The 24934-nt window shown below is 44.3% G+C and overlaps 1 protein-coding gene across 3 annotated transcripts in view; it reads left to right on the top strand.

Moving 5' to 3' along the window:
• The window catches only part of MYO1H (myosin IH), a 42842-nt gene extending 17908 nt beyond the window's left edge, over positions 1 to 24934 (top strand). The window contains exons 12-32 of one of the 3 annotated variants that reach the window (XM_024215076.1): positions 814 to 919; positions 2115 to 2195; positions 3965 to 4056; positions 5516 to 5610; positions 7987 to 8033; positions 8267 to 8347; positions 8867 to 8972; positions 11990 to 12107; positions 12548 to 12661; positions 12779 to 12855; positions 14252 to 14320; positions 15158 to 15242; positions 16004 to 16163; positions 17228 to 17311; positions 17864 to 17957; positions 18636 to 18691; positions 19496 to 19631; positions 20921 to 20988; positions 21327 to 21424; positions 22608 to 22707; positions 24070 to 24934. In XM_024215076.1, coding sequence (XP_024070844.1) covers positions 814 to 919; positions 2115 to 2195; positions 3965 to 4056; positions 5516 to 5610; positions 7987 to 8033; positions 8267 to 8347; positions 8867 to 8972; positions 11990 to 12107; positions 12548 to 12661; positions 12779 to 12855; positions 14252 to 14320; positions 15158 to 15242; positions 16004 to 16163; positions 17228 to 17311; positions 17864 to 17957; positions 18636 to 18691; positions 19496 to 19631; positions 20921 to 20988; positions 21327 to 21424; positions 22608 to 22707; positions 24070 to 24093 — 1891 coding nt within the window. In that variant the 3' untranslated portion in view covers positions 24094 to 24934. Of the gene's footprint in view, positions 1 to 813; positions 920 to 2114; positions 2196 to 3964; positions 4057 to 5515; positions 5611 to 7986; positions 8034 to 8266; positions 8348 to 8866; positions 8973 to 11989; positions 12108 to 12547; positions 12662 to 12778; positions 12856 to 14251; positions 14321 to 15157; positions 15243 to 16003; positions 16164 to 17227; positions 17312 to 17863; positions 17958 to 18635; positions 18692 to 19399; positions 19640 to 20920; positions 20989 to 21326; positions 21425 to 22607; positions 22708 to 24069 lie in introns of those variants that run through there. The other 2 variants (XM_024215075.1, XM_024215077.1) reach the window with 2 other exon arrangements.

Here is a 24934-nt window from a genome sequence, read left to right as displayed (position 1 = left end):
GCACAGTGAAGGTCTCGACTCATTTCTTTGCTCTAGTTGGCTGATTGCGTTAAAAATCCAGAATCATATGGAAGAACTTGTGCATGTAATATTGGAGTGGGCCATCTTCTTGTGTGGGGCAGCTTTCAAAGCCTCTAGAGAGACAGAAGGATGTGACCACTACCTTCTTCTAGCCAAACAAAACTCATTGCCCTGTAACACTTATTCTGTCATCATATGTTCAATTATAAGGCTGTTGGGAAGGAAGTTAGTGATGGGTGACAATGTGGCAGTTTAGTTCAGAAACATTCAACTGTTAGTCTGCTGCTCTGAGCTTGCTGTGTCAGCAAAAATGGGCCGGGAGTCTCTCAAAAACAGCCCTTCTGGGAAGAATGTTGGTACTTCCTTCTGGAATTGCAGCTCCGATGACAGTGTGCATATTTGTTTGGGGAAGGTAGAGGGTGGAGTTAGCTGAACTTTATCAAAGCTCTCTAATTTGGTTTGAATTTCAAGCAGAAGTTTTAGGGGCGGTGGGTGGGGAGGGAGGAGTGGCATATTTTATCCGGACTGATTCTCCAGTTCTTATTCAACATCTACACTGGTAGGTAGCCACTCTTGAAATGGGATATGGGCTTTTTCTATTCAAATATAGTTCTAGTGGGAAAGCAAAACTACAGCTGTCTCAGCTATTTCATGGGCTCATCTTCTGTCATGGGGAGAAGGGTTATAATAGGAATTCTCTTTTTACACTTGTTTCCCTACAAACCAAGAAGGCAGCTAGAAAGTTTTCCTTTAATGCATATCATTATTCTTGCTTATTTGATTTTTCAAAAGTTTTGAACAGTTCTGCATTAATTACTGCAACGAAAAGCTCCAGCAGCTGTTAATCGAAATGACTCTGAAGGCAGAGCAGGAGGAATATGAGATGGAAGGCATAGAGGTAACTCTCATTGCTTTTCCCTGTCTTGTTCTCTTGGGAACATCACTGCACAGCAAACTTATTCTTATTCACCAAGGCATTAATAGTGCTTTTTAAAACTTTCAATTACAGTTGGAATACCCTTGACATTTGAGATGGAAAAGGCATAGTGGTCCCACCCATTCCGTTCCCTTCAGTTAGTGCAGGATTATCATTGATGGTATATTTTCATATTGTCATCTTTTTTTAAAGAATGCTTCCCTTTGAGAGCTATAGAGAGCACAGTCTCCAACCTCTTTTGTCCTGGGGGCTCTCTCCCACAGACCCTCCTCCCATTTGGTAACATGGGATGTGTGGGATAGTCATGACCCCCGAATGCCTGTCTGACCCCCAGCTTCCAGTTGAGAACCCCTGTGCTATGTAATAGAACTCACAGGAAGCTCTCGCTGTACTTGGCCTAACTTTTCCCTTTCCCTACTTTGATCCCACTACTCCTAGTTGTACCCTTCCTATCGCGTTCAGTCGTTCTGGTTGAGTTAATTTGTATGCTTTGAAGGAGAATGTGGCAGAATTAGGACTCTTGGCTAGAAACACAGACTCTGCAATGAAATGCCTTTGTAGAAATCAAGAAGATCCTTGTAAGATAAGAATGGCCATGCAGGGTCCAACCATTGGTCCATCTAGTCTGGTGTACTGTATTCCAACAGTGTCAGGCACCAGATGCTTCAGAGGGAATGAACAGAACAATTATCAAGTGATCTGTTCCCTGTCACCCAGTCCCAGCTTCTGGTAGTCAGAGGATTAGGGACACATGGGGCATGGGTTGCATCCCTGACCATGTTGGCTAATAGCCATTGAAGGACCTATCCTCTAAACTTTTTTTTTTTTTTTTTTTAAGCCCAGTTATACTTTTGGCCTTCACAACATCCTCTGGCAACAAATTCCACAGGTTAACTGTGCATTGGATAAAGACATACTAACAACAAAAGATGCAGCTGAGTGTCTTTCAATGGAAGAGACTGAAGGATTGCAGTGTAGTAATGTAGAGATTAAGATAATTCTGCCCATGCTGCTTAAAGGGGGAAGATATTGAGGAGTGGCTGGGTCAATAACCTCTCCAATAAAACCTTAAATCCTAACTTGGAATTATTTCAGATTGGAGTAGGTAAAGTTCTCTGAAATCTTTAAAAATCACTTTTTTCCTTTCTAATCCCAGTGGGAGCCAATTCCATATTTCAACAACAAGATCATCTGTGACTTGGTTGAAGAGAAACACAAAGGAATAATCTCCATCCTGGTAAGAACAAAATTTGTGCCTTATTGTGCAGTAATCCCATACTATTATTACTCTCTCAATATGTTAAGAACTCGACGGTACCCAGGATGTAAATATATGGATGCTCAAGTTCCCCTATGAAAAGGGTTGGGTAGAATACTAGGTTACAGAGTCTGAAGACACCACAGAACACCAAAGTAAAGTTTGAGCAACTTGTACTTTTTTCTGAGCTGTGCTCTGAGATTTTCTCCTGTTTACTTGTCTCTATCCTCAAAAGCCCCAAATTACAGCCGTCACCATCCTGCATTGTATGCAGGGGCTGCTTGAATGAAGCTTTTTAGCCTTAGTGATGTTGGAAGGGCACTGTCTGCAAGAGGACTCCTAGAGTGCAGAGCAGCCTTCTCCTCCTCCTTTGGGATAAATGGGGTGGGAGCCCTACGAGAAAATCAAATTGCTTTAAACTTGGTAATACAATTACTGTACGGCAATCGGTTCTTAAATGCAAAAAACAAGAAAGGTAAGATTTATAGAGATTCTTTCTGTAAAGATGCATGTAATTCAACAGTGATGCGTTGTGCTTTGACCCCCATGGCTTGCTGACTTGTAGACTGAGGAGTGGAGAGTTTATCACATGGATACAGAAGCCGGGTGACTAATGCACTGAAACCCAGGGCAGGAGTATCATGAGTATTGAAGCTTAATTAGAATAGGAATACTAGCATTAAGTACATGTGCAAGGAGAACTCTTCTGTACATATCATAATTGTGTGGGTCGGGGGGTGGTTCTCGGGTAGAAAAGATGAGAATCCAGTAGGTTTGGAGGCTTTTGGACTCTTAGAAACTGTAATCAATGTTGACCAAGAATCTCTAGCCTTTATCTATGTATTCCTGGGTCTCCGTGCCTAGTGATATCAACTTCTTCCACCCTGCCATCTTCATGTGAAACTGACTATAAGCACGGAGACAGACCAGGAGAGAGGCATACACTTGCAGAGAATGTAAAATTCTGTGCATAACAATAGTCTTGTAAAACTGAGTTATGAATTTTACAAGGAAGCATATAGGTGTTTTGTCTGAAACTGAATAGTTTATAAACTGAAAACCTTAATTATAGTTTCTCATGGTAATGCTGTAGTTAAGTTGCAAGTAATTACTATGACATGTTATCTTGTAACCAGACTGTACTAAGTTACAGTCATGAGATGACAGTTTGTGTTCTGAAAAAAGTTACTTGGCATTTCTTTAACAGCTGCACTTTTATTTGAACAAGGGTAGGTGTGTCCACTGCCCAGATTTTAGTGGCATTCAAAGTTAAATGTGCATTAATATGGTACATTTAATTAAATCATGATAGAGAGAAACACATTTTTAATACACCCCACCTCCCCAGACTTACCTTGCTGAAACAAAGCATTTTGTTGCAAATGTTTCTCTATACTTTGATATTATATGCTGAGAATGCTCCTAGGGGCTGAGAATCTGCCACTTTCGTTGAAATTAATGGGATTGTGGGTTCATAAAACTTCTGAAAACTAGGCCAGCTTCTCTATGCAGCAGCACTCAGGTAACTACAGTGATGGATGCTATTAGAAAACCCTAAAATCAGTAGGTAACCCCAAATCCCAAATGACCACTCTCTAAACAGTGTTGTGGTCTCTGAGGGGACTTATACACTTTATACAGATTACAGAAAATGATTTTGGCAAATCTTGGGTCAGTAAATCATGTTCAAATCTGCCATCAGCAGGGAGTAAGGTCAGATTAAGATGCTGCAATGTTTCTTCTTTAAGGATGAAGAATGTTTACGGCCTGGTGAAGCAACTGATTTAAGCTTCCTGGAAAAGTTGGAAGAGAAAGTAGGAGATCATGCCCACTTCCTGACGTATGCACTTACGCTCTGTAACCTACTGTAGAGGAAACTTTCCCTAGGGTTTCCAGTGTTCTGTTCCGAGGTCCTGTTTTATACCAAAGAAAAGTTCCATTCTAGCAGGCTGCCTGCAATCTACCACTATGATAAACGACGTTGTTAGAATATAATCTGTGGTATGTGAGGGGGGGAGGGGGAAATTCCTGTCTTCCCTGTATCATTAGCTTGCCAATATTTAAGTCGGGCCCCAGTTTATCCATCCTTCTATGTGTATTTTATATCCAAATCAGGGACCAATCCTGTGAGGTGACAAATAGCTTCAACTTGCATTGAAGTCCGTGAGAGTTGAAGGTACTCGGCACTAGGCAGAACTGAGCCCTGGTGATGAGCCGAGCCTGCAGAGCTTGGCTTTGGAGCCAGATACAAACTTCTCCAAAGAGGCCATCTCCAGGAGATGTGTGTGCCCCTGCTAGATTCTTCCCAACAAGTACCACTTCAGTAAATTATTCCTATTGCTGCAGTGCCTAGTGCCAGGGCTCTGTGTGGTAGGTGCTGTACAAATGCAGGTGAAGACAGGGTCCCTACCTGGGTGTCCATAAGAGAAGGCTAACTAAAAACCAACGAGTAGCCAGCAGTTCACAGAATCAAGATTCTGAAATGTTACTTCTGGCTGTGTGACGCTCCGGACAATTCCTTGTGGAGAGTCAGTAACCAGTCTGCCCGCTACCTATCTGTTCCTTAATATCCTACTCTCTTTCAGACAAAGATCTTCAGAGATAATTGCTAGAACTACTCCATTTTTAAAAAAAAGGCAATACATGTTGGAGGGCAACATCAGTGTGAACGCAGTTCAGTCACAAATGGAATCTTGCCATTAGTAAATGTTTATTACAGTAGTTCCCAGAAATACTAAGCATTCACTGTTTCAAAGTTTCAGTGGTGTCCTCTTTGCATTAGGTATCTGCTATTCATGAAACACCATTAACTGTGTTTTTTGCCTGTTTAGTGTAAAATTTGGGGATGTCTTTTCAAACTGAAATCAGGCAGAAGCAAGCTGCCATCCTTATCCCGGCCACATAGACAAAGCTAATAAAAATGTCTGAACATTTAAATGTCTTCTGCAAGGTGTAAAGTGTATCCTGAATGAATGGCTTTTTCTAACTAGCATATAGCAGGCCACATAAGATTATGGGAACTACCAGGACAGTACATGAACCATTTCTGTTGAAATAGGCTCTTCGTTATTAGATGGCTTCTGACCAATTTGCAAAATCTCTTTCAGAAGGAACTTATCAAAGAAATGTCTATATGGGCCCCAACCCTACAATCAGATTCATGCTAATAAGAGCCTAACTTGATGTCTGTTTCTGATTTTGCAAAAAACTGTTCTTAGTATGGTTGATTCCACCATTCCCATGAGCTGAAGAAACTATTTGGCTTCTTGCTTTTCTCTCTGGTTTCTTTCTTTCTGTAGCCGCAAGCTTGCAGATCAAAAGACACGAAAATCAATTGACTGGGTGGATTTCCGTCTCCTTCACTATGCAGGGGAGGTCACTTACTGCGTAGTAGGTGAGTGTGGACTAGACAAGCCTGCATTCTTGAAGGACATTCTAACGGGTCTCCCTGTGACATGTGCTTTAACTTGCAGCACTTAAGCGGGTGGTGGCAAATCCTCCACCTCCAGCACCTGATTAGAAAACGATTCTGAAATAGACTTGCCCTTCAGGGGCACTCTGCCTTTCCTTCTTTGGACTATCTCAAATCCCCAAGTCTAAATTTTTGATAGAAAAATTCAGTTGTTTGAAGATTTAATTCATGCAACTCACTTTTCAAAAATATGGGAAAATCTATATAGATATGGTCGAAACTGACATGCAGGGCTGTCCCTAGGGAGGCGCGGGGCCGGGGACAAATCAGCCTGTATGCCTCTCCCCCCCCCCCCGTAGCATTTTTTTTTTATACAGGTGAAATCTGGTTACAGTGAACTTCAAGGGCAGCTGCATGTTAAATATTGATAGCACCCAGCTGTATAATTAAAAGGTAGTTATTATATTGTCATTCTTGTGTACAATTATAATGAAGTTCATATAATTAAAAAAAAAAAACTCACCGTGAGGCAGCCCTGCCCCAGAACTGACCTGTGCATGGACCCTCTAGCTGGGGGCCAGTCTCTGAGCCGCTCTGCACCCACCACAGGGAGCTCATGGGCCAGGGCCGCTAAGGGGCCTCTCACAGGCTCCCAGGGCCTTCCCATGACCCTGCTGCCAGCAGGCTGGGCTGGGGACCCCGGGAGGGCAGCACTGACCCCTGCTAGATGGGGCTGGGAGGTCCCGGCCTGTGGAATGCCTGCACGGGACCTGCGCAGGGATAATTGTTGCTGCCTCCAGCACGGCGGGGCATACCCAAGAACCGCTGCCAGGATCCTCCCACAGATCGCCACCGGGATCCTCCAGCCCTGGTCAGCTCCCGGGATCCCTGAACCCTCCGGAGCAACACACGCGTGCTGTGATGGGTGCATGCGAAGTATTGCATCTGACCCTGTGATGTCCAAGCATGGGGCCCCCCAAAGCGCAGGGCCCGGAACGGTCACCCCGATTCGCCCCACCCCTGGGACAGCTCTGCTGACATGAAAGCATATCCAGGGAGAGGCTAAATTGAACGCTTTGGGTCAAGCTGTGTGAGTAATTTCACTTTCACACATGAGTAACTTCACTCACACATAAGCCAATAGGATTACTCATGCAAACAAAGCTGTCTGCATAGGTATTCGTAAGATCAGGGCCTTGATTGCTAGTTGCTAATAGGAAATTGTTGGGTGAATATTCTGGGCCAGATTCTTAGCTGATGTAAATGAGACAGCTCTTGAAACCAATCACAACAGCTGAGAATCTGTCCTATCTTCTGGTTCAGCTGCAAGGTCTGAGTACAGCGAAATTATAGTTCTAGAGCTTCAGTCACTAAGCTGCTTCAGACAATTGCATCTTCTAAACAATACAAATAGCTTTCACTGGCCTCTGTGTGCACTCTGGGTTTCTTTAACTTGAGCACAATGCTTGTTCCTCATGTAGAATCTTGCATCACTAATGGTTGCAGTGGCACTTCCATATGTTGGTTCCCATGCGCAGTGAATGTTACAATCTATGGATCAAATGTCTGTTCTAAAGACCAGTTCTTAAAGGTGGTGGTCTTTTTCTGCTCCTGGTTACAATGAGCAGTGAGACTTTCACACAGAAGGGTCAGATCAAAGAATGAATACTTTATTTCAGATTTACATGTAGCACACAGCTGCGTAACAGTTGCGGGCAAAGATCGTATCTCGTCAAATAGCCACTTAGCTTGGCTGGTCTGCCTTGGTAATGCCTAATAAGTTGAACTGTCCTTGCAAGATGAAGACTTCCCTGCTCATGGCTGATTTGGGTAGTGACCATTTGGATTTAGAGCATCTGGAGGATGACCGTTCTATTTTGTGGCAACTTCCGAAGCGTCAACATTTTTCGTTCTTCACTAAAACAAAACCCTTTGGACATTTTAGCACACATTGGTTCACTTTGGATCCATACCTGAGCTTGGGGATGTGGTGGGTGAGAGACTTTCACTTTACAACCTGCTGGTTAGGGCAGTGGTCTGGGAGGTGGGACATGTAGGTCCAAGGCCTTGCTCTGGTTGATTCAGAGCAGAGTTTTTCATCCCAGATCACTCTGGATCAGGCAGAGCTGGGACTTGAATTTAGGGTCTTCCGCATCGCAGGCAGGTACCCCAACCAGCAGGCTATAGAGTGTGCCTCCGTCTTTGGCTTTGAAATGAAATTTTGCTGAAAATGTTCTGAGCAGCTCTCTTAAGATGTAATGTGTGAGTGGCAAAAGCAGCAAATTCATGAAGAACCTCCTAATCATTCTCCTTTAATTTTCTTCAAAACAACATTGTTTCTTAAAACTTTCTTTTCAGGATTCCTAGAGAAGAATAACGATCTCCTGTACAGAAACCTAAAAGAGGTAAGAGGCTATTGAATCACCGGAATTGGCTTTTCAGAAGGATTTTTTGTGATTGATCTTTAGTTTGGTTAAGTATCTGAGAGGCTTTTACACAGTTTCAAGCATTTCAATGGCCATTACAGGTCGTGGTGTTCTGGAAAGCTCTTGTCTATGCAGCCTCATTTGTTCGCTTCAGCAGCAGCCTGTAGGAGTATTGTGCCCATTTACTTTACCCTTGCACTCCTCTGTTTCAGGTACTGTGCAAGTCTAAAAATGCCATAATTAAAGAATGCTTTCTTCCATCTGAGCTAGACAACAGGAGACGGCCTGAGACTGTGAGTTTCATCCCTTACATACAAACCTATAAGGAGGAGCAAACTAACTTCCAAAATAACTTGGCTTCCGGAGGCCTAATCCCTCTTCCTGAGCTTATTCTTGACTTCAGTGGAATTCCTCAATTGAGCAACACTGAGGCAGTCTTGAAGGGGAGGGAAAAAATCCAATACTGCTGCTTAGATCTCAGTAAGGAGTGTGATACATCTCCTCAGTGGTACTGATTATTTATTCAGCACCTGAAACTGTGCTGGATGCTTTCCATGGTAAATAAAGATCCTTCAATTCCTAAGGGTTGCCTGACACACCTCTCTGCTTGGCAGATTCTGAGGGTGGTTGGTTTAAGCAAAACCCTCCAGAATTTTCATATTCAAATGTTTTCCCACCTCACTGAAGGATTTTGGAAACACGTGTTTTAATTCAACCTACAACTCAAGGACTGGAGTAGGGCTTCACTGTTGACTTCAGTAACTGCACTGTCTTAGCTGTATCATTAATAGAGATCTTCGTTTTTGGTACAGGTTGCAACCCAGTTCAAAAACAGCCTGGCTAGCCTAATCGAAATCCTGATGTCCAAGGAGCCTTCTTACATCCGGTGTATTAAACCCAACGAGGGCAAAGAGCCTGGTAAGGGATGTCTTTGTTATCATGGTATTAGTGGGGTGAAGAGGCAGACCCTCAGCTATGGTGTAACTCCTTAAAAAACCCACAAAGTCCAACACCTGGCCAGATGCAGTAAGGGAGCAGCCCTGGAACACTTCACAATGAAAGGCCAAACTTCAATGAAAGTGGGTCCCCCTGGGTCTGGCCGCTGAACTTTAGCGCTGCTTATACACTACCTAGCTACACGTACTTCCTATATCACACACAGCTGCTACTTAGTTTGTGCTTTTTCTTCTGCTAGAGCAGTGATCTCCAAACTTTTTTGATCGCGCACCCCTATCAGTAAAAATTTTTTTGAGCATGCACCCCTGCCGTGCCAAAGCGCGCCAAAAAAACCCAAACCCGCTCAGACTCCCGCCCGAACTGCCGAAGCGCGCCCCCCCCAAAAGCGCTCCTCCTGCCGCACACCCCCAAGGATCCTCTTGCACACTCCCTGGGGTGCGCACACCCCACTTTGGAGACTACTGTGCTAGACAGCCCTTAGAATTCCTCAAGGCATGCCATGCGGGTTGCCGGGCAGTCACCCCTATGCAGCCAGCACTTTGTAGACTGATCTTCAAACATGGTTTAAGTACCCCCAGCATACTGCAAGAACCCTCTTTCCTGGTGACAGGGAATGCAGGAGAACATTTGTGCTTCTTACTAGCAGAAAACCCCATCACCCATATACTGCACCTCTCCGAATAGACCCATTCTCCTCAACGCTTTCAGGCCATAGCTGCTTCCTGGTCTGCTTAATGCCTTGACATGGTACATTTATCAATCTGCCTAATTTCTAACCAGCAGCGAGCAGGAGGGGGGGGGTGTGCCACTGGTTAGAGCGGGAGACCTGGAGTCAGGCTCTAGCTTTTGGAGGGGAGGTGGTGTGGTGATGGGGCAATGGGAGTCATGATTTCTGCTTCTAGTCTTGGTCCCACCCTCCATGACATAGCTTTGAGCTAAGTCACTTTGTGTGCCTGCTTCCTGACCTACAAAATGGACACGCTTATCTCACACTAGTATAGTGAGGCTTAATTAACATTTAGGCACTTTGGAGAAGTGCAAAGAGCTACAGCATGAAACTCTTACACGGCAAGAGAAAGCAAATATTCTTGAAGTTGTGTGAGGGGAAGACCATTCATTATCCACTTAATGTTTCAAAAAGCCAGCACTCCCTGCTGAAGCACCTTCACTTGAAGTAATAGACTGTAGCACATCTGGTGCTTCTCAAACGCTTCGGGCAGCTGTACCAGTTTACCAGACTAAGACCTTGCCTGTACAAGCCAGGGCCCATCCACCACCTCCATGTTCAACTGTGTGTCCTTGTTTCAAGCCCTGGTCTAATGACTAGTTGACACAGAGGCCCACTGGTGCCAGCTGCCAAGGGGTCGACTTCTCTGTAACAGCAGCCCCTGACAAGCTCCTTACACCTAGCACACCGCTTTCATGGTCTTTATCCATAAAGACTATCATGTGAGGGCTGCTGGTTATTAAAATCCATGTGAGTCATGCTGGTTATTAATATCCATTTGAAATGTGTGTGCAGACAATATTTAAGGAGTTGTTTATATGTACCAAAAATATGTTTTTAAAGTCCGTTCCAATCAAAGAAGGCGGGAGGTAAGATGGGCATCTGTCGAAATGTAAATTTAAGCGTTGTAAGGCAACATAATGGAAGCCCCATTTACATCCTGAGTCAGCCAGAAAGGGGCACACTGGAGAATGAGCTACAGCGGGTTGCCCTGTCTCTGGGGGCAGACGAACTTTGGGGAATATAAGGAGTAGGTTCTCCTGCACCTGAGGAAGTAATCAGGCAGTGCGATTTCCATTCATGAAAACAGGATCCCTACCTACTGTGGTTGGAGGCACTGTAAGGGACATCTGAGTTAGACAGGCTTCCTTGGAGATCAACCTCCTGTCTTAACATGCTTTCTAGAGCATCAATTTCTGATTTTGTTTTGTACGTCACCTTGCTGTTTCTGTTCTCCTTATTCACTGTCTCTTAAATCTTAATTTTGTGTTGACAAACTTACAGCTGTTTTCACTATTAATATAACTCGGTGCTGTAGTATTCTACCAGGAGCTGATCCTGAATTTGATCCTATGGGTTGGTGTGTGCACTGTCCCCTTGGGGATAGCAAACCTGGTATTTCTGTGAGTGGTCAGTGGACAAGGAGCTAAATATTACTGGGGAATGCTTCAAAGGGGCTCAAGGAGTGGGGTGCACCTATTAACCTGCAGGGTTAAAGGGGGCCTGAGGAGATGGTTTGGGTGGCTAACAGGCTGGTGGTATCAGGGAGCTGACACCCAGGTAAGCCCAAGCAAGTCTCCTTATTGCTGGAGGTGGGGTGAGGGGTAACAAGGTGATTCCCAGTCCTGGGTACCCTGAGAAGCATGTCACTAGCCTACCATGGAGCATGGGCTGCCAAGTGCACGCAGCTGAATGAAAGGTGGGTAGCAATGGTAGTGGGGCCCAGAACAAAGGCTTGCTGCTGAGGAGGGAGCACACAGGGCCAGGCTGGTGCCAGAGTGCAAGGATCAGAGAGGATTGTTCAGTGGTTAGGGTGGTAGCTAAGGGCAGGGTTCACTTCCTTCATTCTCCACAGACTTCCTGTGTGATCTTGGACAGCTCACTTAGGTGCATTTTACAATTTTATTCCAAATCACCTTTGAAAGTGTGACTTAAGCACTGATGAAAATTTTACCCTTGGCCTCTCTGCTTCAGCTCACAATCTGCAAAGTGGGGGAGTCACAGCCTGTCACACAAGGGGGTTGTGAGCAGAACTACAGTGAAAGCTTGCGAGCCGCTCAGAGTAAATAGTAATGGGGGCTGTAAAACACAGACTGACTTGTTCAGCAGACACTCAGTGGAGCTTACCATGCTGTGATCACACTTCACCTGCCTGCTGAAGTGCTGCCTTTCGTGGTATATGGAATAGTGAGTGAGTGGCGCCACTGAGAGAACTTACAAGTGATTCCTGTTCACTCTGTAATCACTGCAGGAAAGTTTGATGACGTCCTGATAAGACACCAGGTGAAGTACTTGGGGTTGATGGAGCACTTGCGAGTGAGGCGAGCTGGCTTTGCATACCGGCGAAAGTATGAACTCTTCTTGCAAAGGTAAACAGAGTTCCCGCGAAAGGTTGCTACTCCTAACAATGTGAAGGCTCAGTGAGGTCAGGTTTCTTGGAGTCCAATGTCACATAAAGCTCAGGTCTCCTGTGTGCAGGGATGCCCAGGTGCCAGCAGACTGCTGGTCGTTTTCTGTGTGTAAGGGCTTTCAGATGCTGCTGTGCTCAGCACCTCAGAATTAGGCTATTCTTCTTGCGACCCTCAGTATGGATTTAGGTGACTAGACCTAAAAACTTTAGCTCAATGTCTTGGATTTACAGAATTTAAGGCGGTATCAGTGCAAGAAGGAAGCTGTTTTAGCCACTGCTGTTGTGCTGAACATGTCTAATCTTCATCTGCTGTAATCATCTGCATCCACTTTAATCTACTTGTTGGCCTCTTTGCTCTTTCTTTCAAACTAAGTCTAGTCTTGTTGATGTGCTTTCTAGGTACAAGTCCCTGTGCCCGGCTACTTGGCCTCATTGGCATGGACCAGCAGCTGATGGTGTGGAGAGGCTCATAAAGCACATTGGGTACAAACCTGAAGAATACAAACTAGGAAGGTAAATGCTCTTTTCTCTTGCCACAGTGTGTTACACCAGATAATCAGGTCAGGATACTGCTCCTTTTAAAACTGTTGCAATGGAGGATCTTGATTAATAGGCTGTGTTCTCTCTTAGAACGAAAATATTCATTCGTTTCCCAAGGACTCTGTTTGCCACAGAAGATGCATTTGAATACAGCAAACACCTGCTAGGTACAGTTCCAATTGCCTTTTTATCATGCAGAGCCTAATAGCCCTTTTTCATCTGAATAATGAAAAGAAAAATGTCTGTCCTTTATGAGCATTCTTCAGTCATTTGTGAGAAAATAATAGATGCCAGAAACACAACATCCCCGGAGGCAATTACTGGGCTTTCGGGAGATGGAAGTTACAGGAACGGGGTAAGGACTTCAGGTCTGACTGATTCCAGGGAAGCTTGAGGTCTTTGGTATTTGTGTGTGCAGGTACCATGATTGCACATACAATACTGAGTTTGCACACACAAATAGCTAGTTGGGCACCTCTTTAGCTTCTGTGGGTGCAGCACCACAACTGTGACTAACAGCTGGGTTAACTGTCTGTGTAAATGTAGATGCTAAAATGCATGTGCTGGGAAACCTCTGCTGCTTAAACATGGCTTACTACTTCCAACTTCTGGAGAGTGCCACAAAACGAAGATTTGTCATGATTAGTGCAGTGCTCTAATACACGTATAAAAAGGACCCAGTCTAATGTCATTTACATGGAATGTTCATCCAGGAAGATCTTAAATGCATAATGGGAATTGCTTTGCCGGCACTGAAATGCAACCGTTCACAAGCACACACTAACACTTCTGAATAGTGCCACCTACAAGAACCAGTCATTTAAAGGAAGCTTACCATGCACGGCAATGGCGTATAACAAAGCATTCGGAGATGGACCGAACAAAGAGCAGACCAAGCCTGCATAGATAGGAACAGTTATTGGTGCATCTGTTACCTGAAGCTATAGTCCAAGAGGTGAGGTGAGATTCGTAGTCTGCAGGGCCCTGTGGGGGTTGAAGAGATTGTTGAAGAAGACTAGAAATAAGCAGACACTGCAGGGTCAGAACAAAATTCACATTACATGCGTTCTGTTACATCAGCCCTGTGGAATTCACTCAGAGCACCTGTGGATGCTTCACCCCCTCTCCTGGAGGAGTTGCACCCCATGGGGATGCTGGGGAGACATCCGTCTGTGCCAAGCACTATCTGCCTGAGGGCAAGAAACAACTTCCCTTCTAGGTAGGTTATCTCTTAATTGGCAGTTATAGGGTTTCTTGCACCTGCCTGTGAGACATCTGGTACTAGCTGCTGTTGGAGACCGGTTAATGGAGTAGGTGGACCCCACTTCTTCCGACATGGCTGTTCTTGTGTTCCTCTTTTTGCCAATGACCTTGTGCCCTGTGCAGAACCTGCATGCTTTAATTGTTCTCAGATAAACTCCCCACCCATTCCTTCTTAGAGTGACCCTATCACAGGATATTTTAAGGCTGATTTGAATTGGATGCCTTTTCCTTGTGAAATTGGAAGGGCATCTCTCCAACGGCTGAGACTCCATAGTACCAAGACATGTGTTTTATTTTCAGTTACGAGAATACAGGCCAGATACAAAGGCTGCTTAGGGAAGAGAGAATACAAGAAACAGAAGGAAGCAGGTAAGTTTTGATCATTCCTTAGTGCTGAGTTTCCCAACAGGAGTTTGTAAGTCTGGAGGTTGAGGATACGACTTCCCTGCCAGCAACTGCACCTGCACTATACTCACCCCAGCTAGGGATGTGTGACTTGTCTTTAGCTGCCAAATAACCATGGCTGACAGCAGCGTTAGAGAGAGTCAGCCAGTTGCTTTGTTACTCCACTAGCTTGTGTGACCCTGTTTCCTACTGTGTGTGTGTGTGTGTGTGTGTGTGTGTGTGTGTGTGTGTGTGTGCGTGCGCGTCCCATCCCAGTACCGGAGAGGCGATCAATGCTGCGTAAGTGTAGTACCCTCTGCTCTATGGAGGGATCGTAACTGGATGCTACAGCACTGGGAATGTCTGAATGCTTCAGGAGAGAAGTTTTTGCTTGGTTTGTTAGTCAAACCAAGCAGCTCTGTTCTAACTAGCTCGCTGGCTTGTCCTGTTTCTATCCAAGTATGTTAAAAGGACAGCTGTACTCTCCAAAGGACACTAACAATAAGAGCAGGTCTAAACATTGGTTTAACTGCATACATCAAGCATCATGCTGGCCTTATTGTCATTGAGGACATTGGGCCTGGTGTTGCTCTGAAGTTTAGGACCCCAATATCCCCACATCCTCTTCAACAGAGCCACTGTAACACACAGTGCTGGATCCAGGGAGATGTATGGTACTCTAGGAGAGGCCTGAAGCATTCATGCCCTTTACTAAGGAAACTCTTCCTGGCTTCCAAATCAGCAGGGGATTAGCAGGATTCGACAGCAAAGGGACTATAAATATTTCTAAGTGTAACCTATCCGTATGGCTGACTCTTGCAGCTATTAAGCTCGAGGCCTGCTGGAGAGGGGCGCTGGCACGCAAAGAGGCCAAGAGAAGAATTTGGGCTGTTGAGACCATCAAAAGGTAGGTTTAACCATGGGAAGGTAAAAGGTGAGGGGGAGGGAGGGAGGGAGGGGGAGTGTGTGTGTGTGTGTGTGTGTGTGTGTGCGCGTACGTACGTACTGGGGCACAGGTGGGGTGATCCCAGAGTGGTACCTAGCAAGTATAAGTCTACGCTTGTCCAGCCTGTAGGTGCCTATGGCAGAATACCTACTTCATGTCCGTTTCTCATCTGCCACTCGTTACCCCTTTGAAAATGTTGCTCTTACCTGGACCATCTTCACATGGTTATTTCTGGCTTGACCAGAAATCTCAAGCCCCTTCTCATGAACTTTGTGGTCCGCTTTCACAGCCCAGGTAGATTCTTGTGTTTTGAATGAGTGTCCAGACTTCATGGGTGATCCTCAAACCAAATCTCTAGAAGTTGCCCACTCTCCATGTCTTTAAACCTGACTCTTGCCTGACCTTTTAAAATAGTGCTTTGGAATCTAAGAGCAGAAGGTAATAGAAATAGATCTTCTCTTAAACTTGCAAGCACAATTTATTAGTGCATTAAAAATTAATGGCTTCCATAAAATGGGGTTTGGGTATTGAGTGAAATAGTACTTTGTGTTTAGCATATTGTAAACTTGAGGTTCTCTGCTAAGGAGATTGGTTGCAATGCTTTCTCTGACTTGTACTAAGCAATGGTTGGCATGAATTTTCTAACTTGACTTACCTTCTGCTCCCATTACTTTCTGAATTCCATTTGTAAGCAAGAGTTCTGATTAGGATCTTTCCTGTAGGTTTATAAAAGGCTTCATCAATCGAAAAAATCCTCTTTGCCCAGAAAACAATGAGTTTATAAGCTTTGTGCAGTACACCTATCTCACGAAGCTCAGAGACCACGTTCCCAAAAATGTCTTGGACAAGAACTGGCTCAAGCCTCCTGCTATCTTGGAAGAGGTGAGGACAGGGTTTGCGAGATAGTGATACAGTTTCAAGGCACTGCTTGTTTGTGTAAACTTCCCTTATAACCCAGTGAAGTGACTCCCTCCAGCTCTGCGCTCAGCCTGCAGCGAATCGCGCTCAAGTGTCCCGAGAGAAGCTGCTCACTTCGCTTCCAGTGTTGCCGCCGTCCCCACTAATTTTATTGTGGAAAATTAACATCAGAAATTCACACTCATTACACTGAGATCAGTTACTTACTTAGGGTTGCCAACGATGTATTACAAAAATAAGGGACATTTCTTAGGACCCGCATCCACCCCCTCCTGACATTATTAATACTAAGCACTATACACCTACATTTGCCAGGGGTATTTCTTTTTTTGTAGCACTCAGCAAATCTGATCTTGTTGTAGAGAGATGTAATAAGGGACTGTTGGCAACCCTATGTTGCAGTAGAAGAACGAACCCCACAGCATTTTAAACTTGCAGCATGAATAATTTGTGTGTCCTCTTGGATCTCTGTCACACATTATATCCCACAGCTGGGGCTTGGCAGGCTGAGAGGTATGGCCTCGCTTGGTGTAAGAACTGGATGAACAGTTCAGATGATCCCCAAGAGAATACTAAATTTAAAACAGTTGTTTACCTTTTTATTGGCCTTCTAATCCTTGGTACAGGGATGTCAGAATACATCAGATTCTTGAACCATCTGTCTGGGATTCTGAACTGTCATTTTTACAGAAACCGCATCTGTTCTTGTATGAAACTCCCATTTCCTTGATCACTTCAGCTTCAGAAATACAACTCTGCATTCACCTAATGTACTGCATCTTCAAAGCACTGCACAAACACGAACCATCTCTCCCTAGAGTAAACCCATTTTATTGGGCGGGGGGGGGGGGAGGGGAGGGAACCTGAGGGACAGGTTGACTTGTACCAAAGTCAGACATGGAATTGGTGTCCGAGCTGAGACTAAATTTCACAAATTCAGTCCATGCTGCCTGTTTAGCTCCACACCAGTTACGTCTGGACACCTGGTGCATGTTTACATTGGAAATACATTCTATTATTTTCGGTAGACCTCTGAGATGCTGAAGAAAATCTGCATGAGGAACCTCGTGCGACAATATTGTCAAGGGATTACAGCTGAGAAGAAGGCCCAGGTAATATATGGAGTATGTGTGTGCTCATGAAGGGACGTGGTAGAGGACATTCCATCAGATAAGTCCTTTTCTTTAGCGAGTGGTACAAAGCAAAAGCTATAAAAGGTAATTAACTTTACATTTTATGCTAGCCCAAACAATGATGCCTTCTCCCCTTTGCAGTAGGAAAATAAATATTCGTGCTTTTCTTTGAGGGTGATGGCCCTGACCTTCCGTTGTGGGGTATTTTAAATACACAGTACTGTTCTTCCCCATTGCCTGAGCGGAGACCTGTGTAATAGGAATGGGACTATTGCCCATCACTTTTCAGAGGAACAGTGTGTGGTGTTTTTTGTTTTAATAAAAAAGTCAGGCTGGTTGTTTACTAAATCCTTGCAGTAGCAGCACAGGAATAAAGTAAACTGGGTGGGAGAAACGCAGCAAGTCGCAGGAACCCTGCACTAAGAGTGATGTCCTTCGCTCAGGCTCTAGTCTGGCTAGTGGGAAACTCGACTGGGAATAGAAACAGGTGGTTGGTTTGTTGGTTTGTTTTTTTTTGTTTCTTTTTAATAGTTGCAGCAAAAAGTAGTAGCGAGTGCCCTTTTCAGAGGGAAGAAGGATGGCTACCTGCAGAGCGTAAGCCAGCCCTTTGCAGACACCAGGCTAAGTGAGTATACAACAAACCACTTCACTCCTGTGCGCCTTACTCAATGTGGTCCCATTTAATATACTGGGCAACAGATCCTCCGGTCTGTGGAAGTTTTGCCTGAGTGAGGGCTATCCAGTTACTTCCTGTAGGAAGTGGTAGTGGTGGTTTCTGCTGACTCAGCTCTGGATTCCAGCGTCCTGTTGCTTATTATGGACTGACGCCTAAAGACCATCTGTTAGAGGAGACCTTTCAAATACACACAGTTGTAGTGTGTTTCGGTTGCGTTGGGAGACGAAGGTTTGGATGAATGGTGGGATGCTTTCTGAGAAGGAGCCCCCCTAGATCTCTGTCGAGAAAGGAGAGCTGGTTACTGAAGAAGTATCCGTGGGAGCTAGTCCAGTCCAAGCTGAGGCTGTACCCCTATGAGATCAATGGGGCAAGAGACAGGTAGATTACTATAAAATGTCCTTACTCAGTAAATGAATCTTAACATTGTGGGACAAATATTTCACAGGAACCCTTTCAGGGGTCCCTCTAAGTGAGGCCATAAAATCATGGAATGTTCAGCGTTAGAAGGTGGATGAAGCTTAATGAGATTAAAACAGTGACTGCAGAGGCTGGATCAATTCTGATGGACATGGTGGCACTGCACACACTTACATACCGTGTGGTACGTGTTTCTGGTTTGCTCCTTAGGTGAGAAAGAAATAAACCCCAAAGTACTGCAACTAATTCGTGGTGAGAAGGTCAAGGTAAGGAGGAGAAATCTGCGATTGAACAGCTTATCAGCAACATCTCACTGTCGTCACCCTCCCTCTTAACCAGGTCACTGCCAAGACTTGTAAATGTGCCAAGGTTAACCTTGTGACTTCAAAATCACAGCCAGTTCTAAAGGATGGTCTATGCAATCCAATAACCAATGTAGCCAAATATTTCCACACTGGCCAGACCTATCTCTGGGTTATAGGAGTTAACTTTAAAGTTCATCCTGGTGCTGCTTTTGAGTAAGTATGTACCTAGGAAGCTGATGAAACATGAAATTATTTATAGTGTAAAGGTTCTTTTTAAGCCTTCATTGGGGCGGGGGGGGGGGGGAGAGAGTTCATTGATCTGATCATGTGTCTGGGGAGTTCTTATGGGGCGTATTGACCTAACACATTAACAGCATCTTCAGGCTCTGATTGATTCTGTTTTGAGAATCCTGTAGATGGAGTGAGTGGTTGGTAGGGAATTCAGTGCTGCTTTCCTTTTCTGGGACGGCTGAAGGATGGAAACCCAACAACTTAATGCCCCATTATTGTTGTGCCTCTGCCAGCACATAACTGACTGTGATCTGCCCCCACTCACAGCAAAACCTCCCACCCCCAATTTCATAGCTTAACAAAACCAGTACTATCTATTTCAAGTGAATTCTAAGCAGGAGAAGGCAATAACACCCTAAATCTTGTCTTATGCTATAGTTCCCAGAATTTCAGGCCAATGTTGCCTGCTTCCTGAGTTGTCTCCATCGGAACCTAACCTCAGTGGGAGCTGCTAACATTCACATGTTGTTTCAGTATGTGACGCCAGTTGTAAAATACGACAGGAACGGGTTTAAAGCACGAGAACGGCAACTTCTTCTGACCCAGTCCGCAGCTTATGTGGTGGAAATGGCCAAGATCAAACAGAAAATAGACTATGCGACTCTGAAAGGTAACCGTGTAAGTCAGTGCTAGTTCTTCTTCTCTTGCAGAGGTCATCAAGGTCTTGGCAAAGGGGCAGAATGTGAAGAGAAAGAGGGCTTACCCCCTTGCTAATTCCTCCTCCCCTCCAGGTTTCCAACCCCCTCACCTGCTATTTAGCTTAGTGATTAAATCCTTTACACTTCTTGGTGGTTTGTAAAAAGATGTTCTCAAGCACGGAGGGTTATTGCTTCACTTGTTTCCTGCTGACTCGCTGAAGGATGACCACAATTCATCAGCTAATGCAGTGTGACCGCATGTGACCATGTGCCTGAGTATCAGAAACTAGACACTTTTCTAAACAACCCTACTCTACAGGTATTTTTCCTTTAAGTCTTACTATTGTCTAAAGGGTTCATTCAGTTCTGGGCTGAATTACTCAGGGGGGTTAGTAACTATATATCGCTACTCTTGTTTGAGAGAACACCCTTGATTCTCCATTACTGTAACTAACAAGCATCTCTTGGAGAGGAATCTTATTAAATGACCTGAGAAACCAGACCTCATCTGGGGAACAAATGTCAGGTCACTCCACTGATTGCACAGATCCTTTCTATTTATAAAAACCACTAATCTCTGTAGTAGAGTAGTAGTCTGTACCCATATATGTGCTGCATGCACATTTTTATTCAAGGTTGGGGAACTATATCTCTGTTTGTTACAGCAAACAGTACACAAGGCAAAAGGGATTAGCGTACTAGATTCTTCAGAGGAAATAAGAATTTCCAAACATCACTAAAGAGCAGTTTATGCACATGTCCATGAAACTGGCATAATTTGGAAAGGCATGGCTGCACATTCAAAGTGTGTGCGCTTTTTTTTTTTTTTAAATACCCCATTCTGGCAAGATAGTAGAACTTGTTGGAGGGGATGAGGGTTACACATCAAAAAATCCTTGATTATCGCTAGATAACAGAATATTTTCAAAATTAGCTGTTTCAATATGTTAGGAATTTAAAATAGGGGAAAAAAATAGGAAGCAATGTAAGAATAATGCCCAGGAATTGGCATTGATGCTTGTTTCTCAGCTGCTGTTGGAGCAAAGGTTTCTGGGAGCTGGTAAGCAGGAGAGAACCTTTTCCTCATACTTGAAAAGGTACAAATTCAGTGTACTATCCTTTTCTCCACACAAGCCACAGCTTGAGGGCCCTGATATTGTAAACAAAACCACCAACCTTCACCCAGGATGAGGATTGCGTTTTACGGTTATCTCTGAAAGTGGCTGTTTCTCTTGCTCTAATTTTTGGGTTCTTTTTTAAGGTATTTCTACCAGCAATCTGAGTGATGGGCTCTTGGTCATCCATGTTCCTGAGGACAACAAACAGAAGGTAAACTACCAGAAAGCTCCTAGTGAGCCAGACGAATGTGGAACATCTTCACATGAAACAACCAAGTCACTATAAATACCAAATACACTAGGGGCAGCATTTTACAAACCTCCTTATACAGGATCACTGGTTTGAGAGGGGGAAAAAATAACCATAAACTGTTACCTATCATTAGAAAATGTGTCGGACATTTCTCTGATGCCACTGCTAGGCCATTGTGAAAGTATTTCCCTACATTTACAAACGTTGTCTAGCTTAACTGCTGGTCTGAGACGAAAAGCTCTTTGCCCTTGTGCCTAAGAATGTTGAATTATTTTTGTCGCCATTTCTGCTTTTAGGGAGACGTGATCCTTCAGTGCGAGCACATCTTTGAGACCGTCACAAAGCTCAGCATGCTGGCCAATAAGCAAAACACTGTCCAAGTTGTTCAGGGAAGGTAAGCACCTGTGTTGCCATTCATGCTACATCTTATAAAGGGATTATGTGGCACTGAGCTCTCCCATTTAGTCAGCCAAAAATCTTTTGACCCAGCAGTCCACACCTACCTAATAATGCAATGTCCTTACGTGGTCAAAGGGCAGGATTTGGCCCTTAAGCTCATTAGGAGAGTAATCCGGAGCTTGGAGGTAGTTTTCAGGTAATTGTTTCACAGAACATTTCCCCAGCAGCAGCTGTGGTAGTGACTTCTTTGCAGGCTTAGTTAATGTAGGTGAACCAGGTATAGTGCTGCATCTGTTCAACAAGTGGACTATAGTGTATTAGTGCTGGTGTGAATGATATGGCTCCGTAGTAAATATGGGTTCCAGCATGTCTGTGTAGCTGGATAATCAGCTGTGTCAGTTTTACTTATAAAAGAGCTTTTAATTGCATAACTTTTTAAATGCAATATTTTTCAAACAACTGCTTCCTGCAATGGGAACAAGTCTGAATTATTTGACTGTCGTGTAGTCATCTGGGTGATACCCTGTTCATTTTGATTGAACATACTGCAAAGACAAGATCATGGAGGAGCCTTAAACTGCCAGCAGCTTAATGGTTGGGTTTTCTTTAAACTGAGCTGTGCTGACCCAATGGATAGACAGGATGCCAGCCAGATCACTCCAGAAAAATGCTGCTCTCAACTAGAGAGGAGCAGGGTCTGGAGACACTAAACACTGAGAAGAGGCAGTTTCTTGCAGATAACATCTGACTAACGCTACCAGCGCAGTATGTATTTAGGCCTTGTGGGCTTTCAGGAGACAGGGAGGTGATTGGTTTCAGTCTAGGATCGATACACATGGACTGCAAAAGATACGTTTTCCTGCTCTTTATCTTCCTTCTGATTCGGTTACTGTAATACAGCATTTACGCTTGTTCAGTCCGGCCAGGCCAGGCATGCTGCCTAATTTAGCTTGCTTATTTCCCCCCCCCCCTTCATTAGTGTGTTCTAGTAATCAAACGGCTGTTCTGGCTTGGTTGCACGTGTGCAATTGTTTAGAGAATTTATCTGTCTGAGGAGTTTTGAACTTTAACTTAATGAGATCTGCCTGGGGAACAGAACCAAAGAGGATCTTAGAGTAAAGCCTTAGAGTAAAGTAAGGAAAGCACGTAACAAGTAATATACATTTGTGTACTTGCAGCCTCCAGTTTCACATCAGTTCTGGGAAAGAAGGGATGATAGCTTTCACAACTGGGCAGGAGCCTCAGATCTATAAAGCCAAAAATGGACGCCTAACAGTGGTAAGACCTGATTTAAGAACTAGAATTCTAAGTTACATCTGACACGAACGCTCTTCACGTGGGTGACGTAAGTGAGCAGAGACTGCTCTGTTCATTTAGAAAACGGGACCGATCACTTCCTCTCGTTGTCTGTGCATTACAGTGTTGGGGTCAGATAAATGACTATGCTTCATCTTACTCAATAGATCTCCACTCTGTGTATCCTGAGTCCTGCCTACTCACCTTAGGGTACGTCTACACTACGAGATTAATTCGAATTTAGATAATTCGAATTTGGGAAACAGATTGTATAAATTCGATTGTGCGCGGCCACACTAAGCACATTAATTCGGTTTTTAACCACATTAATTCGGTGGTGTGCGGCCACACTACCCCTAATTCGAATTTACAAAATCGATTTTGGTGCTACTCCGCTCGTCGGGGTGGAGTACAGAAATCGATTTTAAGCACCCTTTAATTCGAAGTAACTGGCTCCGTTGTGTGGACGGGTTAAGGATTAATTCGGATTAACGCAGCTAAATCCGAATTAAAGTCGTAGTGTAGACCAGGCCTCAGTTACACATTCTTACGGTTGCTTCCTCCTGTTAGCCCTGCAGAGCCAGCCTGGCAATGGAGGGGGAGCTAGATTCTCTTCTGGCTTCTGCAGCAACAGACTTGTTCATCAGACTCAACTGCAGAATCTTCCTCTATGGTGGCAATGTGTGAGCCTACAAACACAGCTGGACTTTCAGGTCCCGGGCAGAGTTTGGTGGTTAGGAAGAAATAAGCAAACTTTACATGCTTTCCCTGAGAAAGCAAGAACCTCACAGTTCCATTGGCAGTTACTTTCCAGAGCACAACCATGTCTTTAAGGCACTATCAAGTCTCTAGAGACTGGTGGATAAATCCTGCCTCACTCTGTCTGGTACTAGGGACTTGCTTCTACCCTCTTGCTAGCATTTGGGTAGAGAAGAGCAGGAAGACTGACTAACAAGCCAGAGTAAAGGGAACTCTTCCTCCACCAGCCCAAATGTCTCATGGGCACCAGGTAGCAAATTAACACCATATAGTGAAAGGTAGGAGTGTCTCTCAGAAGCTGTTTCACAGGCAACTATGCCAGCATGTTAAGGAACACTTCAACTTAATTTAAAGCTGGCAGTTGGTATGTCCATGTCTTTTCTCCACTGTCTCTGGGTACCAATGGGTTTTTAGCCATAACTAAAGCACCTGGGTGCATCACTTTGCTGTCCTTGCTGATACCCAGAGGTGCATGTAGCATAATGTGCTTCCTGGCACTGGAGTAGTTCTTCCACACCATTCTCCCCAAAGCTGGAATGTCTGCACTGGAATAAAATAGCTAATAACGCCTTCCTTTTATCACAGGTGTCAACCAGAACAAAGTCCTGATGGTGAACAGGAATTCCTGCTTTGCTTATCACTATCTTTGCTCATAACAGAAAGGAACCCACTGGATGAGATCAGCACTGACATCTTCCAGCTGAAAGCTTTCTGCTGCCATAAGACTGTTGTGATTTGAGTTCACCTGCATCATTTCAGCTCTTTGGGGGTTTTTTTAAACTAAAGTTAATATTCTAGATTCCATTATGTTGCTGTAACATTCCAATTGATGTAGATTCTAGTTACTAAATTTCATAAATCTGTTTAACCCAAACGATGAAATTCTCTGATATGCAAAGTAGCTGTCTTAACTTACTGGGTAAGTAAAGTTAAGATCTTAACCCATCCAGGAAAGACTTTGAGCAAAAACAAAAGGGGTTGAGTAGGGATCAATGAGCAATTCATGGCACTAACCAGGAGTAATTCACAAACTGCAGGCAAATGTGGCAGTATGATCTGGAACCATCTCTGCCCCCATGAGAGACAGCCTAGACTTCACCCTGATGCACCAGAGACTAAGTGGGCAGAGTGAGTGTGCGCTCTGAACATTCTCTTTACTTGACTCAACATAGTACTAGATGAGGTTGCTTAGCTGGAAACCTCATTCACCCAGCTTTCTTTCTGGCCAGTTAGTGCCTATAGTAGACAGAAGTCTTCGAGTCATTCTTCATGTTTGGTATATTGATGGCTATACACAGTGCACTGTATGAGTACAAGGCACTGAAAATAGTAATGAAATGAAAATAAAAGATGGGGGGAAAAACATTCTTTGACTTTAAATTTAATTGAGCTGAAACAATAGAATGTAAGAATGGCCGTACTGGGTCAGACCAAAGGTCCATCTAGCCCA

This window comes from Terrapene carolina, unplaced genomic scaffold, assembly GCF_002925995.2.
Source record: "Terrapene carolina triunguis isolate 2854851 unplaced genomic scaffold, T_m_triunguis-2.0 Scaffold234, whole genome shotgun sequence".
In the NCBI taxonomy this organism is placed as follows: Eukaryota; Metazoa; Chordata; order Testudines; family Emydidae; genus Terrapene; species Terrapene triunguis.
This window is presented reverse-complemented; position numbering and strand designations above follow the sequence as displayed.